The sequence below is a fragment of the Lacerta agilis genome, chromosome 12 (assembly GCF_009819535.1).
Source record: "Lacerta agilis isolate rLacAgi1 chromosome 12, rLacAgi1.pri, whole genome shotgun sequence".
NCBI classification, from domain to species: Eukaryota; Metazoa; Chordata; class Lepidosauria; order Squamata; family Lacertidae; genus Lacerta; species Lacerta agilis.
This window is the reverse complement of record NC_046323.1, coordinates 9713557-9734391: the sequence shown is the minus strand read 5'-3', so window position 1 is coordinate 9734391 and position 20835 is coordinate 9713557. Positions and strand designations below refer to the sequence as shown.

Genomic DNA, 20835 nt, shown 5'->3' with positions numbered 1-20835 from the left:
GCAGGAAGCCAATTAGTACAGCCATGTGGATTTCTAACTGCCGCTACACACAGAGAAGTTATTTGAATCGGTCATGAGGGATATATCAGAGAGAGCGGTGGGAGGGAAGCGATAAGCCCCCTTACTTTAGAGGTTACTTTAAACTACATTTAAACCTGCATTTTAAAAGCTAAACATCCTTTGCCGTTTTAAATTTGCATTCTACTACTACTGAAGCTTTGTATATTAAAAGGTGTGGGTTTTGACCTGCTCCCTCTGAAATCAGACTGCAATATTCCCTGCCCACGATTTCCACTTTCAGAATAATGTTCTCTGCACACTGCACAGTATCAGGGCACAAGGATGCGCCAACCCCGTTTGAAATTACTCTGCCCATGGCGGCTGTTTGCATGTGACCAGCAACTGCTGTGCATCACATTGAATGGCCTATTTTCTCCATGCTGCTTCAAGGCAGGGCCATGGAGAAAAGCCACTCCATTTACTTAGCGAGCTGTTGCACATAAACAGCTCATCATGTAGACACAGGCCCCATGGGAAGCAATTTAACACAGTCTCAATGTTTCATCCATTCAGTGTGCACAAGCCCTCAATATTTGGTCTAAAGAAATTACGGAAATATTGCTTCCTGCTACCTAACGGGATACTAATTGTTTTAAGTGTATAGTTTAGCCATATGGAGAATATGCTTATTCAGCTGGGCAGCAAAGTATTGCTAGGAACAAAAACAAAAACAAAAAAAACCCATATAAGGCATACTCTCATCTACTGCTTTTAGACATATAGTGGAATTGTCTATAAATGTTTTGTGTAAGGACATTTCATACCTCATTTAAGCATCTGAAGAGAAACTGAAGTATGAGAAGATACAGAAGAGGAAGAGTTTGGATTTGATATCCCGCTTTATCACTACCCGAGGGAGTCTCAAAGCGGCTAAAATTCTCCTTTCCCTTCCTCCCCCACAACAATCACTCTGTGAGGTGAGTGGGGCTGAGAGACTTCAAAGAAGTGTGACTAGCCCAAGGTCACCCAGCAGCTGCATGTGGAGGAGCGAGGACGCGAACCCGGTTCCCCAGATTATGAGACAACCGCTCTTAACCACTACATCACACTGGCTCTCACATCTTTGTACTGGCTCTGACACATCTTTGTACTAGTGACTTCTGAAACCATTAGTGATAGCCATGTGTGCTACTTCTGACCTTTTATTTTAACCGGCACACAGATCATTCTCCTACTGTCCCCCTGAAGTGCCAGAAAGGCTACCTTCAAGGGTGGACTTTGGACTCTTCTTGCCCTTTACGAGGCAAAAATTTGGCACCACCACCCCTGCCTCCCGCTTTCTGTTCTGTTCAATTCACTATGTCATAGTTGCAACAACCTGCAGCACCTCCAAGGCTCAGTGACATAGTGATATAGTGACATAGTGTGGTGGGACTCGTTGCACCGCCTCTGCTACCTTCTTTCCCTGCCCTCCCCATATCTAATAACAACCCTATGCCAGTAGGCAGACTTTCTGCTTTATTCTGTCACCATTTACTTGTGCCTTAGTCCCCAAAGACTAATCTTACACCTTTTCAGGAGTGGAGTGTGCGTATCTCCTAATTTTTTCTTTCGTTTAAAAGCAGGCAAAGTGAGTTTCCCGACTAATTTTTGAACAGCTCGTATTTTCACTTGGGAGCAGTGCTTATGTTGATGATTCGAAGTATATTACATTACAGCCATGAGGGCACTAAGTCCACTGCAAATATCTGTAACTGAATTGCAAACCATAAGAATCCCCCTCTGCTCCACCCTATGGCTGATTTAGGAAAACTTATGGTTTCTTCCATGAAAGACAACACTCTTTACAGACTCCTTATAGATCTTCCTCTTGGCCTGGATCAAGACAATTTCTTGATGAAATGGTCGACAAGAACTTTACAAATTCATGCAATGGCATCCTAAGAGTTAAGAAGGCAAATATACTGGCAGTAAAGATAACACTGGTGGAAGAGGAGGAGGAAGAGGTGGCAGTTCAATTATAAATTTGCACATGAGAAAAAGAACAGTAAGTGCTTTGTTTCTCAGTTCTTTATTTGCTTAACTTTTTCAATCACATTGTTATACATCAATTCTACTGGCCTGAAACGATGACAAAACCGGATTCCTAAAACATGAAAACAAATGTTTTGTCGGCTTACAATTGTGTCTCAATTTATCGAGGGAAAACGTAAAAGGGCAAGCCTCAAGTTTTTTCCCTCTGTCCAATGGAAGCAGGTTGCTGCCACTCAGAACCATATGCTCTGAAGCTTCTAGCTCCCGCTCCAACTATGGGGAGACACAGTACTTTTTGGCCAACCACTTCCCTTGCCTTTCATAAGAGGTAGCCATTTCCTGGGTAAGCCGTTACTCATGACCAGGCCTTTCCCTGGGTGACATGAGTAATTTTGGGAAGCCATGACAGGATCTCTCGAAGCTACCAACATGAGTCTGAAACAAACTACGGGAGGCAGTGGAAGACAGGAGTGCCTGGCATGCTCTGGTCCATGGGGTCACGAAGAGTCGGACACGACTAAACGACTAAACAACAACAACATGACAGGATCTTGCTACTCTATTTCTTGGCTGCCACAGTAGGGGCAGGGGATGGGGACCAGCTACTTGACACCTCCACAAAAAGACCACTACTGTCTCCATAATCATTTCCCCCAATGCTTTCCTCTGCTTTCCTCTCAGGCCTTTTCTCCTGCATGCCATGGATGCTTTAGTGGAGATTCCTGCATTGTAGAGGGTTGTAGCTGGGGTCCCTTTCAGCTATAAAAATCTATGATTCTATGATTTGGGGTCATGGCAAACGACCTTTTATTCAAGAGCACCCCTTGAATAAAAAATAAACCCCGATTTACACCAAAACAGCATGTAAGATTGAAGTGGGAGAAGCAAAAAGGAGACATTAAAACCAATTTAAAAGTTGGACTGAAGAAAGCTACTTTTATTAGTTACGTATGTTGCAATGCAAGTCCACCGATGTCTACTTAGTTCAATGAGACTTACTCTCAAGTTTTTGTGTTTAGGAATTGCAGTCTAAGCGTTCTTTTAAATTTCCATTATTGAAGCCAAATCTAGATGATTACCTAATGGATTAAGCAATTAAAGTAACATTTGAAAAAGGCAGTCAAGGAAAGGTAACTATTTTACACAGATAAGTCCTTAATCGATACAACTCCAATGCAAAAACAAGCAAACAAAACCACTCTGGATCACAACATACTGAGTGCAGCTAAAGAGAATAACAATTATCTTATCTGAAAGAAAACAATCTGCTTATCACAAAACGTCTATGAATGTATCTTCCATTGCAAGACCATAACAGTGCAACATGCATAATTTAAAGATTCTGCATATGTTCAAACATTTTTTCCAGAACTTTGCAAGACACAATAAAGGCGGATAATGACTCTGCAGTTTCAGCAGACAATACTGCAAGCAGTACATTTACAAGGTTTTCTAAAGCCCCAAGAGGCCAACTTTTTCCTATTGTTTCCCCCCCCCCCCCACATACGACTTTCTGCTAAGTGCACAACGGTCCCTAGGAGGGCAAAGAGTGAATAACTGAAGACAAAGCCTTCCACAGGCAGCCTGGGGAGAAAAACTGATAGACTTACAACAACAGGACTTAACATAGACACTGGTACCAGAGCCTGCAATAAACCCAGATGCCAACTTTGCTGCCACATACACACGGACAACACCATTACTGGCCCCAACAACATCAAACATACCATCTCAGGACTATTTAATTGCTCATCTTCTAACATTGTGTATGCCATCAAATGCCAACACTGCCCTTCAGCTCTCTATATTGGACAAACAGGCCAAACCCTACGCCAAAGGATAAATGGACATAAATCTGATATCAGGAATCACAAGACAGAGAAACCAGTAGGAGAACACTTCAGTCTCCCAGGACATTCTATACACGATCTCAAAGTAGCTGTCTTACTACAAAGGAATTTCAGAAATAGACGAGAGGTTGCTGAATTTCAACTAATTACCAAACTTAAAACCATGGGGAGACCTGGTCTGAACAAAGACATTGGATGCTTATCTCATTATACATGACAAAGCTATCTTTAGCCATCTCACCCCTTGCTTTTTCCTGGTATGAGCTTTTGTGTGCATGCACACTTCTTCAGATACACTGAAACAGAAGTCACCAGACCCTTATACCGGTATATAGTGAGAGAGTTGGGGGGGGGGGTACTACTGGAAGGTGCTACTTGAAGGAATTTTTTTATTTTTTATTTTGTTTTGACTATGGCAGACCAATACGGCTACCTACCTGTAACTTGCTTTTTCCTGTAAGACCAATTGCAGTCGTTAACAGTCGTCAACAGGTTTTCCACACCCATCAGCCAATCACCCATTCCCGCCACCCTTCTGAGTTATACCACTCCCCACTCTCTCACTATATATAAGGGTATGGTGACTTCTGTTTCAGTGTATCTGAAGAAGTGTGCATGCACACAAAAGCTCATACCAAGAACAAACTTAGTTGGTCTCTAAGGTGCCACTGGAAGGAAATTTTTAATTTTTAATTTGTTTTGATAGACTTTGTGTTATTGATAAGGCAGGCTGACTGTCTCCAGGTCTCAGTTGTGTTTTATATCAAAATAAACCAGTAGTAAATAGCAGTGCCTCTTCTTACTGGAAGCTTCTATTACAGCAAACTGTAACCGACTTAATCCCAGTATATTAAAAAAAAAATGGGAGGGGGGATAACACCCATCCAAATGTCATTTGTCTAGAGATTAATCACTTCTTCTCAGATTCATCAACTGAATGTGACTGTCATGTTTCAATTATAATGCATTCTAAACTTTTGCTCATTTTTGATAGGCCAGTTCACATCATTTAAGCCAATACTGAGAGAAGTGTATAAAAGAACGAGCAAAACAAATCAAGAAAGACATTAATAAATAACAAAAGATATGGAGCTGAGAAAGCATCTACCCAAGATTCTGCCCAGTGTCTGAAGAACAGTGTATTTAAAGTACTTGGTTCTTTCTGGTTTGTGTGTAATAAGAAACAGCTAAAATGTCAAAAGCAATGGAACATTCAGTAAGGGGAAAAATTACTTGAATTTATTCATGAAATTTAAATTATCTTGTTCTATTTATGTTGTCTTGAGAAAACAGATAAAAATAAAGAGTTGATCCTTCATGGAAAAACCTTGACTCAACTGTACAAAAACGTATACCTGCATATAACAACGCACTTGGGAGCTGTGAGAAGGTATACTGAATAGTGTGTTCTGCCTGAGGCTGGTACTTAGTGTTTTAAGACCCATTTTTATGCGGAGTGCCAGCTGTGCAAAGAGACAGTCCTCTGCACCAGTGACAGCACGTCATCTTTTGAGTAGGTGAGGCTGCCTCTCTTTCCCACCACGGCACATTGCAGCCTGGTGCAGCTCCCAAATGCAAGGGTCAAGCGCTTTTAAAAGTCTTCCTGTACCACTGAGAGACCATTTCCCCACCAACAGCACCTGAAGTGGTTGCTTTCACGTGCTGCATCCCTGCTTTTAAAACACTTACGAAAGAAAATGTAACTTTAACCATGCCATGGTCACCCAACTGAGAAATATCAGCCATTCTCTCTACACACTCATGGATAAAAGGAAGGGATCCTGTGCGAGAGAGTAAGAGCTTGACTTCCAGTCAAAGTTCCAGCACCTCCCATCGAATCCATGCATTTTAAGGGAATATGCACACATTGTCATGACAAATAAAGCAAGAAATACATCAAAGTTTTTGAAACATCAAGGAATGTTTGCTTCTAGTTGCATGCAATCCGGTAAAAAAAAAATTAAATCAATATATAAATCCAAACTACATATTTCACTAAAACTGAAAAAAACATATCTTTCAGCCACACAAATGTAAGAGTTCAATATGGGCCTGAGCTCCTTAGCGCCTTCCACTGTTTTCAATGGTGTGGCTCAGCCCTACATTCCCAAGTGAAACAAGGCATCAGTGACAGTCTCCCCTCACCAATGCCTCTGCCAATTTGAGTTAGCACTGAAGATTAGCTTGGATAACCAAAATCAATAAGCACAATGATGCAGTTATATTTAATTGTATTTTTCTCTCTTCCCCCATCCTTAGGGAGAGCGCTACCCTTCAAACCACAATGTTAGGGGTGCTGCAGTGATAATAGGCATACAGTGTTCTGTGCATGCCATGGCAGAATGACCAGCTCATGGCTGCCTTCAATCACAGCACATCACAGAAGGGATAGGCCAAGTCAGAATGGAATGATGGAGGATGTGACTATTAATAGAGCACAGGTCCCCTATCTCCAAGTATTTGTACAATTGTGGGGATGCTTTAGAATGACATTGGGAAGCTGCTCAAAGAGGAAATAGCATTCTTGTATTCATTTGGATGAATTTAAAGTATTTCTTAAATGCCCTTCATCAAAATATTTCAGGGTGGTATACGAAAGCACAGGTAAAATTCACACAGAAGTCTAATTTAAAACCAACAAATATACTTAACAAAATACAAGAAGTCAAAAAACAACAACAACAACAACAACAACAACAACAACAACAACAACCAAAAAACCCAAAGCTAAAAAGCAGGAAATAATACTGTTTCCCTAAAAAAATCTACAATTCAAAATATCTGGGCAAACAGGAAGGATTTCAATTGGTACTAAAAAACTTGTAATGTCGGTATCAGGCATGCTTCCTTAGGGAGAGAATTCCAAAATTGAGGCAGCAACAGTGAAAAGCTTCTTTCCTTTGTTAAAGTAAAAGCCCAGTTCATGTCACAGCAAGCCAGAAAACCATATTTTACTGTGAACAAACCATGAACTTGCTTCACACACCAAAGATTTATGGGTTTGCTGCTTCCAGTTCCCAGAATGGCAGAGTGAAATAGTAGTGATTCGGATTGCGGATGCAGTCATACAGTGATCATCTGCTAAAGAGGGTAGTTGGAACATGGCTTTCCCCAAAGATCTTCTGGCAAAGGGAGGCAAGCATGGGTCAAGGTGGTTCCTTCAGGTATTCCAATAATGCTACCTGTTCGTTATGCACATAGGGCATCACACTTTGTAGAACTTGTATGGGACTTTGCACCATATATCAATCAGTTGTAGGCACATAACATTCAAACGACCAACAGCAAAGATTACTGGAAGTTTATTTTCTCACCCCTGTGATTTATAGATTTCTGTTTTATCACAGTTGCCAAAACAGAGGTTTCAGATGTCTCTCTAAAACCCTATTATGCTGATTTGACATTTTGGTCAAAGCAACTTGAAAACAATGCATGGTAAAAAGAAAAGAAAGGATATGAGCCATATGTTTCATGAATGAAGCAAGATTAATAGAAGAATGAATTGGAATCTCCAGAGAAGCAATGGACTAACAAGTCACACAGCAAAATGCCATTTTAATGAAGTAAAATGTTTGTCTTTCTTTGTCTCATCTGTGTCAACGGCTTGCAATTTAAAATAAAAAATAAAAAAGGTCAGAAGAAGGCATCAACCCTGTTAGTTATTAGTATCACAAAATGCACTCACCTGGCTTGCTGGCAAACACTGCAGATCCAACCTTTCTCCTTCCTTTGATAGGAGCTGCAGTTCTTGCAGATGTTGTATTTGCAATCCTGGCACTGCCGCTTGGTATTGATGAGAAACGTAAAAGGGGAGCAGCAACGCATGCAGCAGCGCTCATTAAACCTCTGCTGCTTGGAAAGAATGCTGCACTTGTTACCCTCTTCATCGAGCTTCTGCTTCATTTCACTTGAGCCCCAGGAGAAAGAAACGAAAGAGAAAGAATCAAAATAATGCCATTTCCATTCAGCAATTGGACCAGTCTTCAATGGCACAGGGACGGACCCTCCAAGTGTCCCTATTTCCTCAGATTTACAGAAGCCATCCTGATTTCTGATTTGATCCCGGAAAACCCCCGCTTTTCCTTAGGATGTCCCTATTTTCATCAGAGGGCATGGCATAAGTACTCAGGGCCGTCTTAAGCATATGTGGCGCCGGGGTGCAAAGATCCGCCCAACGCCACCCCCCTCCGGTTGCCTAGAGTTGTCAACCCTTTTTAAGGGAGCTGACACCATGCTTATCTCTGCTCAGGAAAAGAAAACAGGAAACATAAGGAGCCCAGAGCAACAAACCAGCCCAAGGCATCAGTGTCGGCGACTGAGTGAAGCCGGGCGCCTCGTGGTGTAAGTAGCATGCGCTGGGCAGGCCTCTCCACGGCCCTATGCCAATCCCAGGTGCTCAGGAGGGCAGAGCTGGCCGGTCGCCTCAGTGCCTCACTTGCCCCCAAGCTTGCGGCACAAAGCTGCCCACAGAAAAGCCTGCTGTGATGCTCCGAACGACGGGCAGGCTCTTCCCCGGAATCCAACTCTTGGGCCCCGGACTCTCGGCCTGGCACCCCTGAGAGCCCAGCGCCTGGGTGTCCAGCACCCATGGCGCCTATGGTTAAGATGGCCCTTTGAGTACTGCAGGTTGGAGGGACCCCTGGGGCAAGCTGTCATTGAGGGGGCTCTCCACCTCATGCTGCCTTGGTGGCCATTCCCAGGTTCTCTACCGTGCCAATGCCATGCCTGCTCCTTTGCATGCTTGGCAGCTCCACACTCCTGCACTGCACTGCACTGCACTGCACTGCACTGCACTGCCATCCACCCAAGGGCAGAATCACCCTTCCTGTCACAGGCTTGTTGCTGTTGTCTCACCTGAATGTTCTAGTCCAAGTATTCATCAACCCAAGCTTGTTGGCTTACCCATCTAGGCAACATGCTGGCTGTCCGCTGCCCATCTGAAAATGGCACCAAGAGGATGTGCAAAGAGAACTACTCTATATGATTAGATAACATTGTTGCCTTCCCATTTCCTCTGAGATCCATTTTCAAATTGGCAGCTGGGGCTGATGATCTGTTTAAAAAAAACACAACCCAACCCTGTGGCTCCCACCACCCACATGCTTTGTGTGTAGGGCTGGGCAGTATCAGGTTTTCATTGTCATGGTATATTACCAGATAAACATCACAATATACTGATATATCACAATGTCTGAAATGAGGAGGCATTGCAAGAGGCTGCCTTCATGGTTTTTACTGCATCATGATTTTTGCCAGTGCCTGCTCTTGTGATTTTCTGCCCCGTGCATGAGGCAAGGGAGGGCAGAGCCAACAGAGTTAATGGGCTGCAGAAGTCAAGGCAAGCATTTGTGGCTTTTCCCACATGATTTTTGCATAGCGCATGCACACACACACAAGTACAATGCATCTTGGAATGCTATTTTCACTAACATATGCCTTTCCATGCACACTTTCCCCCAATATACTCATTTTCTACACATTATTTGGTTGGAGTACTTAATTGCAAAAATTTGGAGAAGTGTGAATTTTGAAGGACAGCTGTATTTCACTTCGCTTCTTGCTTGGGGAAGTGTGAGCTAGGTTTCTTCGCATTAAAATGTAAACAGAACTGAATTGCTCCCTCATTCCTAGATTAGATTTAATGAAACTCTTAAAAACTATACTGTAATGTTGTTTTAGAATCACAAATCTGTGAGGTATAGTTATTTTTAGTCAATACTCCCCCACCCTATGCCTTGAGGAGGGGTAAATGAGATCTACTGCAATGTGCTTTGAAGATTCCAGAAGCCTAGGAGCAGAGAGCCATTAAACTTTAAACAGCCTAACTACATTCTCTAAAGAAGTTATAAAGGTTTAATGCCAGTTTATGTAATGTTTATATAATGTCATATATTATTGCTCTTCTGGTTAATGCTCACTAGAACCAGTTGAGTGGTGTCCTTCATTTCCATTTGAGTGGCCCCTGCTTTTATAATTTCCAAAACTTGTATTTTATATTTCCCACAGTACTAGCCTAATAAACCACACTATCAGTCTGTGTTACACATGGCAGTCACTTTCTCCTTGCTGTAACCCATTAACAAAGGACTGAGGGAGAAGCTAAAGCAAGCATCCTGAAGCCCTGAGAAAAGTAATGCAGTAAGTGGACAAAGTAGCAACTGGTCTCTCTAATGTAGTAGTAGTAGTAGTAGTAACAACAACAACAACAACAACAACCTTGCCCATCTGGCTGGGTTTCCCCAGCCACTCTTTTTTAATGACCTTGATGACATTACTGATTTCATCTTCATATCCTCCGAATCTGCTCTTTCCTTCTCAGAACATTTCAACCATTTGCTGCATTAGGTCAACAAACAACAGGAGAGAGGCAGTCTGAGAATGAATGCTACCTGCTATCCTGCCAAATCTTTACCTAAAGGTTTCTAGTGTAATGCTGTCTGTCTGTCTGTCTACCTATCTAATCTACCTATCTATCTACAGTTTGCCAGATCCTAGGCCAGGATACAAACACATTTAAATGCACAACAATACCATAAAACAGGAGGAGATAACAAATAAATATGAGATAAACGACCTGCATATAACCAACATACTAAGTTCTAAATAATGCATGAAGGGGTTAAGACCATAGAGTAAGTTGGCCTGCCCAGTATAGTTATGTCTCTCTCCCTCACCTTGGGTGGATGTGTTATCAAGCCTCTGTTCTACCCATGTGAACCCTACCAGTAAGGAGGTATAAGATGAAAAGATGAATGCTCCAAGCTTAGACCACATTAGTTAAGCAAGCCTCCCCCCCCCCCAAGGAACCTGTGTCCTTTGCCTAAGGATACAAACCAGGGTAACAGCTGCAGCTGGTATTTCCAGACATGGGGAATCAGCCATTTTTTTTGTTTCTTCTTCCCAAGCAGATTTGGTGTAGTCTGGAAGCTGCATAACACCTACATGGTCTCATTTGAATGCCTGCTAACTCCTTCCACATTCCAACTTAAGTCTTTTACAAGATGTAGAGTCAAGGCTTTACCACCAGCCAGCCCCGCTTTGGTTACCATCTAGCCCGATGTAGAGTTCTGAATAACTCAAAAGCTTGCACATTATTTTGTGCCATTTTGGTTGGCTTAATAAAAGTATTGCACTAATATGGATTTTGGAATCGACTGATTCTGAAAGCACCACACTTTTAAAAAACAAAAAACTTTTAGAATAAATAGAATAAAGAGAAATACACTTTAATTAAATGTGCCAGAAACATTTGCTGAATAGAACTTATCTGTGAGTAGGCTTTACAGAAATATCGTGGCAACTGACAAGGGCACTGCTAGTTGTTAATTCAGTGTATTAAATACTCTGCGGAACCCATGTGCTAATTCCGTTGCCAGCTAATTGGGGGGAAAAAACACAATGCACCCTTTGAGAATATAAAAGCCGGAAGTTATTTGCATCTGTCTCTGGCACTAATTGCACTAAGAAAAACATGGAAGGAGATCTGGCATTGGTAATGCACTGTGTATAGCAGCAATAGAATTCATGGTCCCAGGTAATATAGTCTGAAGCCACTTGAGGGAGAAGCTACCACCTTGCTGAAGTTAAGTAGTTCTTTTCAGTGCTTGGATGACTGCCTTGGAATCACATGTATGGTGCTTGGGTCTCCCTACTGAAGAAAGGTGGGAAATAAATGTAAGGAAATAATAATGCTGTTTTGTGGTTACATTATGACACTGTTCATAATTTAGATTTATTCTAACAGAGGAACACAACTTGCATTCCAATGAATAATAAACAGTGGAAACTCACTTTCTAGAAAACATCCCTAGACAGTGCAGAGTTGGAAATGTAGGAATAAAACAGAAGATAAGTCTTCAACATTTGAAATGATAAAATATTTATTTCCTCTACTTCTAAAACTCCCCAGATTTATTATTTAATCAGCAGAACAGAGGGGATATTTGTTAAAGTTCAAAGAATAACAGATGCATCAAGGAAAGTGGTAAGTTATGCAAATTGGACAAACATTTCAAATTACGCACTGTGATTGCCGTTACTCAGTTTCTAAAAGACTGCACAAATAAAAATGCACTCCCCCAAGAATATTGATTTTATATTTGTCTCATCTGGTTTCATGAAATGATCAAAGTTTGCTTTTTAATTTCACATTGCTAAATTAAGTTCACCTTTAAAATCAACAGGGGCAAAAATTAATGTAATTTATTGCATGGTGAGATGGCATGTGAGATTAATTCACAATGAAGTCTAGTTCACATAAACAACAGATGAGGTGTTAAAACTGTGCCTGGATGACTCCACTTCAAATGGAGATGGGAAATTGCATGATTGAATGCTTTCCCAGGAGAAATATTTCCTGCTGTCATGAAGTGGGTAGTTCACACATGCAACCCTGACACCCAATTTTAGATCTTTTGACCTTGAACCTCCAAAATGTGGCACCTCAAGGGTGACAACCAAGATAAATCAAAAGTAATTTTATCATATCAAAAGGGAAATACCATACTTATTAAAAGATGTAACATGGGATCAATAAACACAGACTGCATAAGCTACATACTAACAATAGGGTAAATTTAAAAGGGTTTGCAACTAGTAAGAGTTAAAACTAATCATATAGCCTATGAGGTCTGGGGCCACTAGGACCATTTAGTTCAACCCCCTGAAATGCAGGAATTGTTTGCCCAAAGTGGGGCTTGAACCCCCAGTTAGGAATAAGCAAAATACAGGGTGGTTCAATTCACCTTAACACAGAGAACCTAATAGTAGTATTTGCTGGCACTGTATGTATGCACAGAGTACACAGTCTGACAAAATGCAAGAGAAAATAAATATATCTAATCTTTGGGCTATTTCTTATATGAGGTAGAATTGAAACTGGTTTAAAACGCCCCATTAGATGTACAATTTTAAAAGCAAATAGCTCTTAATGCATTTTCCCTTGAGCCTCAACATTTCGTTATGGTTTACTGTCAAAACTGGTGCTTGCTTTCCTTTGCCTTGTGGAACCCTCTGGCAGTGGGGCAGCATACAAAGCTGAAAATGAAATTGCTATCATACAATAAAAAGTTTCGAAAAAGTAATAAAGCCATAGCCGCACATCTTCAGCAACTTCATTTGCTAGAAAACGTTGCTATTTATCATGAGCCTCTAGTTTGGAATCAAGTACAAGTATTTATTTAGATTTATAGTTTTATTCATGAATGCCCATGGATAAAATATCTCATGGTCCAAGTGTGGCTTCCAACAATATGCCCGGGCTACAGACTAGCCTCAAACTCATACAAGACTGCGACTCTCATTCTGTTAAAAGATTTTCCAGTCATTGTGTACAGAGCCAGTGTGCTGTTTCAACATTACATGGTTCATGGAAGGAGTGCAGTTCACATGGGAAGTTAATTTGTGCTAGGTGGCCTCCAACAACATACCATTAGATTAAAGTTACAGAATTTTGATTTCTTCCTCCTCTTTGTCTCCTTTTCCTCTTTCTTTCTCCTTTGCTCACTTTTCTTTGCCCCTTGCTTCTAGTTTATGGTTTGAAATATTGATTTGAGGATCTCTTTGTTCAATGATAGATAGGGCTATGAAGAATTCAATATGCAAAAGGTTCCTTTCCCCATCGTTTTTTCCCTTTTTCCTTTGGCTGGTGCTTTTCCATAGAAGTAGAGGATACTGTTAGGAAATAATGGCGTATGATAGCCCTTAAGCCTCTCCCTTTGTATGCTGAATGCATGATACTCTGCTTTGGAAAGGGGTTTGCCTGTTGGTCCATATTCCCACCAATCTGCCTGCCCGTATGTAGATATTCAAATGCCTCTCACAATATTGCCATCAGAGCTGTCAACCTTCCTTTTTTTTGCATTGGGAAACTGCCATAGCTATCAACTTTCCCTTCTTTTGCAATGGGAAATGGCGCTGGAATAAGGGGATTTCCCATAAAAAAAGGGAAAGTTGACAGCTATGATTGCCATCCAATCTATTACAAGGGTTCCAGAGGTGGACCAGCCATTTTTCGCCTACATTTGGAAACGTGGAAATGGTTGGAGACCACTTTGAATCAAGATGACGAACCAAACAGTTCCAAACTCTACCAATTTGGACATCTCTGAAGATATTGTCACCCAATTTGGCACCAATAAGCCAATTTCCAAAGATGGAGAAGGATTGGGATAGCACTGGATGCCATTTTGAATCAAGATTGTGGGCTGAACCTTTCAAAACTGTACTGATTTTAATCAAATTTGACAGTAATCTAATAGGGTTGTGTGCCATATTCAGATAAAGCCTTACTTCTGAACCAAATTGGGCAGATTTGGGTGGTTCCAGGCTTGGACTGAAGACTTTCAGCTAATGAGCAGTGGGTACAATATTGTTGGCTGCAGGGGTCTTAGTCACCAGCATGTTACCCACACTGGGGAAGTAGACTACTGTAATAAGAAGAAGGAGAAGGAGAAGGAGAAGGAGAAGGAGAAGGAGAAGGAGAAGGAGAAGGAGAAGGAGAAGAATTTACAAAATAAAAAAATCAGACTATTTTTATTGAGGAAAGTGATTGGGAATGCACTGGGAAGTATGGAATAACAATTGCTTGACATGATGTTGTACAACCTTCCCTCAGAAACAAATCAGAATGAATGCTCAGTAGACAGTGGACATTGTATAATCTCCCCACAAGGCTTCTGCAAACTAATCAGGCTGAAACCTCTGGGCGAATACAGCCAATATTGCAAGTGGGAAAGACTGCTTTTCAAAACTTTCCTAGGTTTCCGACTTGTGCAAAATTTGATAAGAGCCCATCGTGTTGCAGCCAGGTTTTGTTGATGCCACACTTAGTACCACCAGCAGCATTACATAAGTATTCATTCCTATAAATATTAACAGGTGAATTTGGTGGGACAATAATTGTTCAGGTTTGTCCAATAATTTGCAATGGTACAATAGTGAGTCACAGTGGATGTACCACACAAGAATTTTTATATCATTTGATAGCATAAAATTGTCCTGCAGCAGTGGTTTAACATTTCAAGTGATGTGGTAGACCAAAAGCATTTTTTATGTAATGTACAGACATTATGTGAATCTCAGGATTTGAGTAATGATTAAAGCATCCTTTAAAACCAAAAATAAATGAAGGGAAAACATGAGAGCAACCACTGTCAAATATAGCTTTCGGGTTTGGCATGTTTCTTGCAAACAGAAAGGAACAGAGATCTCTAGAGGTACTCTGATAGTCTGAGTGCAATATACCAGCAAATTAGCTGGGCAGGTGCCAAGCCTTACAGATTCCATATGGCTCAGTACCGAGAGAGATAAACTTTAATGCAGCCTCCAGAAAAGAGAATAAAAATATTCAGTTTCTTCTTGATGCACAGAAGTCAAGTAACTTATTTCTAATCGGAGCCTCTGCAAGATTTACAATCCCAAGGTTCATCACAGAACTGATTTCCAAGAAGCCAAGTTATTATTTGTTTGGTGCAACCATTATATGCCTTCCTGATAAATGCTTAATCAAACAGTCCAGAAGTAGGTGATCCTGTAATGGTCACTATTATGCCCAGTGGCTGCAGGCTTCTGCAGCATTTATCACAGTTCTACTACTGATAAGAACTGTGGAGAAGTAGGGTAGGGTGACTTAAACCTGTCCCCAACTTTTGGGTGGACACCTCTAGGTTTATGGTATTTGATCCAGAAACATTGGTGAGGAATATAGCTAATCCACAAACAGCTCCTTAGAAACCTTTAAACTAGGGTATATGGCATGCAGCACAGATACCTGATATGCTAACACTAATGTTCAAAATGCATTCTGTAGGGGCTTGGGTATGCCAAGCTGATATTAATGTTAGTCCAGGCAAAGAGACCTGCTAAAACAAGTGTTTTCTTTTTGAAATCAACTCCACTCTCCAGAATAGAACCATCTACTTCTTCTGAGTGCTACATTCTGGCCTCTAATGCTATCCTTATTGGAAAGTTTATATTCTACTTCTAAGACAAAGCTGGTTGTAGAGTACCGGCAATTAAGGAAAATAACATCTGTACATTAATCATATGGGTTGAGCAATGCCCAACTAGTTCTCAGGGTAATGTATTTAATGGAATATTCATCTCTGCTGTGAATGATTAGATGTATTTCCTGCGCTAATGTTTCAAACTGGATTATCTTGTGTTAACTGTTTGAGAAATACAATTTTACGCCTCTCTGTTAGCAGCCCCACTGCCATTACTGCAGAGTGAGAGAAGGGGGGATAGGTGCAATTTGGGAACCATGGGCAGACACCCTTTTCCTCCTAAGATACATTACCAAGGAATCAAAGTTTGAGATCACTCTCAGATTCCATACTGCTACTCCCATATGAGTAACCCTAATGACTTACTGTTGAGGGGAGGTGGAAAGGATAGAGCTCAATGTTCTATGGGAATTCTCAGCTAAGCTTTTTCATCAATTGCCTTAGAGATTTCTTCTACAATCAAATGCAAGAGTGGACATTTCAGTTTACATTCAGCTGCCTTTCAGCTCAGATCTCACCTGGCCTTTGGCAATTTATGGCTGAAGATACATAGATAGATAGATACTTTATTGTCATTGTACATAGTACAACGAAATTGAATGCCATCCCACATTTACAGCCACATATACGCATTTATAAATTTACAACCACACATACACATACATACCATCCATCACGACTTCCCAAAAACCGTTTCATTTGGTTACAGCATTTAAAATTCAGGCCTCATCATGGGACTGAAACTGCCTTGGTCGCGCTGGTTGATGATCTCCAGTGGGCTAGGGACAAAGGTGAGAGCTGTTTCCTAGTTCTGCTGGATCTCTCAGCGGCCTTTGACACCATTGACCACAACATCCTTCTGGACCAGCTAGAGGGGTTGGGAGCTGGGGGCACTGTTATACAGTGGTTCCGCTCCTTCCTCCTAGGCCGTGTTCAGAAAGTGATGGTGGGGCATGAGTGTTCAGACCCCTGAGCTCTCACTTGTGGGGTGCCTCAGGGTTCCGTCCTCTCCCCCATGCTTTTTAATATCTATATGAAGCCGCTAGGAGAGATCATCAGGGGGTTTGGGCTGGTTGTTCATCAGTATGTGGATGATACCCAGCTCTACCTCTCTTTCAAATCAGAACAAGTGAAGGTGGCGAAGGTCCTGTGTGAGTGCCTGGAGGCGGTTGGAGGATGGATGGCGGTTAACAGATTGAGGTTGAATCCTGACAAGACAGAAGTACTGTTTTGGGGGGACAGGAGGTGGGCAGGTGTGGAGGACTCGCTGTTCCTGAATGGGGTAACTGTGCCCCTGAAGTACCAGGTGCGCAGTCTGGCAGTCATTTTGGACTCACAGCTGTCCATGGAGGTGCAGGTTAATTCTGTATCCAGGGCGGCTGTCTACCAGCTCCATTTGGTACGCAGGCTGAGACCCTACCTGCCCACAGACTGTCTTGCCAGAGTGGTGCATGCTCTAGTTATCTCCCGCTTAGACTACTGCAATGCGCTCTACATGGGGCTACCTTTGAAGGTGACCCGGAAACTGCAATTAATCCAGAATGCGACAGCTAGACTGGTGACTGGGAGTGGCTGCCAGGACCACATAACACCGGTCCTGAGAGATCTACATTGGCTCCCAGTACATTTCCGAGCACAATTCAAAGTGTTGGTGCTGACCTTTAAAGCCCTAAACGGCCTCGGTCCAGTATACTTGAAGGAGCGTCTCCACCCCCATTGTGCAGCCCAAACACTGAGATCTTCCTCTGAGGGTCTTCTGCTGGTTCTCTCACTACAAGAAGTGAAGTTACAAGGAACCAGGCAGAGAGCCTTCTTGGCAGTGGCGCCCTCCCTGTGGAACGATCTCCCTTTAGATGTCAAGGAGATAAGCAACTACTTGACATTCAGAAAATACCTGAAGGCAGCCCTGTTTAGGGAAGTTTTTAATCTGTGATATTTCAATGTATTTTAATACATTGAATTTGTTGGAAGCCGCCCAGAGTGGCTTGGGGGACCTAGCCAGATGGGCAGAGTACTACTACTACTACTACTACTAATAATAATAATAATAATATAGTTATAGCTCTTGGATAAAAACTTTTTTTTAGTCTATTCGTTCTTGTTTTAATTGTTCTGTATCTCTTGCCCGAAGGCAACCGTGCGAACAGACTATATCCAGGATGAGATGAATCCTGTAAAATATTGTTTGCTTTTTTAAGACAATGAGAGCTATATAGTTCATCCAAAGATGGGAGAGGATGACCGATAATCTTTTGGGCTGTGGTTATGACCTTCTGGAGCATTTTCCTGTCAGTGACTGCAACTGGCAAACCAGATGCACCAAACAAAAACAAACAAAAATACATTGCATGATAGGTTTCAGCAGTTTGGGGGGGGGGATAAATGATAATACATTGTTAGATGCTGAAAATCCAACAGCAGAACTACTAAACATATAGGATAGTTTTCCATTTGGACCCCTTACACAAAACACCACTTGAGCAAGACAAAGTAACTAGCATATAAAGCCTGGATTAATGACTAATACTTTTCACTGAATTATGACAGTGTATACAATACTATTTTTCCTTTCAAAACTCAATGCTGGGCTTGTTATAAAACAAAACAAAAAAGTGAACTGCAAAATGGGATTAACAGGCACATGATAAGAACTAAATAAGGTAAAAACCCAGCTTTCCTGCTTGGTCAGCCTCCGAATAAATTAGGTCATCCAAGAAATGCCAAGAAAGTTACATTATACACCATGCAAGCAAGGCTAGAATACAGGTACCGATGGTCATCCTCACCAAGAAATCACCATACAAAGAATGGGCATTATGCAGAACTTAAAATAAATGCAGGAAAATAGCAACATTTAAATGGTCAGTGGTGGTGGTAATGACCTCTTTATATTAAAAAAAATTACCCCTGCCTTCTCTCCACAATGAAAGTAGCTTACACATTTAGTAATACTGGAAACGTACTGAATAACAACAAGGAATAAAATAAATTAAGGCTGCAAGCTTAACCATGTCTACCCAGTAGTAAAATCCATTGAATACCGTGAAACTCACTCCCAAGTAAATGAGAACTGGATTGCAGCAGAACTCTTCCATAAAACGTTCTGAAGTGGTTGCTTATCTAGAATGACTTTCCAAATTATTCCAGGAAAGGCAGTCATGAGCTTCATTAGGAAGTACATTTCACAAGGTCAGAGCCACAACCAAAAAGACCTTGCTCTGCCAAATCATTATTCTCGCAGGGGTGGTGGTGGCAGGCCATATTGCAAAAGATACAGTAACAGCTAAGTAGAGTTGGTGCTCAGTGACACAGCAAACCTCTTATCACTGTGCTGCATAGACCTGCCCCACTCTGCTTTGTATAAGCTGCAATACTATTGCCACATTTTATTAACAAGTGGAGTTATGTTGATGTTACTGACTAGGTTTAATCCACAGCATCTCCAGGTAGGGCTGGCGATATTCCCTGCAGAACCACTGCCAGTTGGTGACTTTTTTAATGTGTAGGATTACTTTCTTAAGAAATAAAAAATAAATAACAATACTTCTCTCCGTTTCCCAAACCAAGATTGGCCAACATTTATAAAGAAAACAGTATCTTTAAACATGTCAAGATTGCCATGGTCTCAACACCTTAAAATATCAGCTGTTCTAAAGATAGAAATAACAAGAGGTGATTGTATTTATATTAAATTGCCAACGAAGATTGACAATGAAATTCAGAAGGAGGAGACCAAGGGAAGTCACCTTTAAGATGTGAGAGGAAATATGTTAAGAATATATAAGAATTTTTTATGTGTTTGTATTTGTATTTGTATTTGTGTTTGTTATATTATGTGTGTATCTCTTTTGGTAAAATGAATAAAAATATTTTTTTAAAAAATCAACTGTTCTCTACAGTTAGTTTAGACAATAATGGCGTAGAATGACCTGTGGTCTAACAGGGACAGTTAGAGTATATGTGACCATCACCATATTCTGGCCTTTTTTACTTTATACATTACATCAGATTATAGAAGTACAAAGTTATATAAATGACATAGTTAAGAAGGCAGGATAATGAGAGTTGCCACCAATACTGCTGTAAATTCCATTCTGAAGTGCATTAAAAGTCGCTGCGGGAAATGATTTGAAGGGTGAAGAAGTAAATAAATACATAAATAAAAGATGTAGACCAGGATGTAAATAATCACATTGCGCTAGTTTGTTGCCCAAAGGTACCTTGCACTTTAATTTCTCAAATCAAAATCTGCATAGCAAATGGTGTTTTTTTTAAGTCTTCCTAAAGTTTCAAAATAAGTTTGCTATGCAGCACAGAGAGGATGGGGCTGATGTTCAATAAAAAAAAAATAACTGACATGTGTAAGCCTTTGGTTGAATTTAAAGCACTTTGGAATGTAACAATAGAAAATGCTCAGGTTGTATATACAGTATGTGTAAATAAAATCACATATTCTAAAGACACTACAGTCTCCACTGCCGTTCATTCCAAGGAAATTGAACTCTGGGTATGCACTGGAACCTGTGGGATCTCACTGCTGAGAGATTGGGGTGACTGTGACAATAATATTGCTTCACATAAGCCACCAGTGGCTTTACTGTCAGTTAATATAGAAGCAAACCACTGCTGTTTAAAAAGCTGGGTGCAAGCACAGATGAGTTCTACCAGCACAGCAACTGATTTGCACACTTCTACCTTTTACTGCCCCAAGCAAGTAACATAAAACAAAACAAACGGTAAAGCTGCTTCTTAATTGCAGTTTATTTTCCAGAAGGCTCTTTTGCTTTTTAGGTACCTTCTGTTGTTTCATATTCTGAACATCTGCTTAGAGGAAGGAAACTCAGGAAATGCTAGCAGCTTAGTTATGCAGAGGTGCTGGGGGGTGTCAAGAGTTTCTCCACAAGTGAACACCTCCATGGTGATATAGAGACCATTAACAACACAAT

At 41.1% G+C, this 20835-nt stretch overlaps 1 protein-coding gene across 3 annotated transcripts in view; it reads right to left on the bottom strand.

Moving 5' to 3' along the window:
• MYRIP (myosin VIIA and Rab interacting protein) overlaps positions 1-20835 on the bottom strand; it is a 143508-nt gene that overhangs the window by 72153 nt on the left and 50520 nt on the right. For 2 of the 3 annotated variants that reach the window (XM_033165238.1, XM_033165239.1), the window contains exon 3: positions 7570-7791. The exons of the other annotated variant lie outside the window; for it this stretch is intronic. In XM_033165238.1, the coding sequence (XP_033021129.1) occupies positions 7570-7791 (222 nt within the window). The remainder of the gene's footprint in view (positions 1-7569; positions 7792-20835) is intronic. 3 annotated transcript variants of the gene reach the window in all.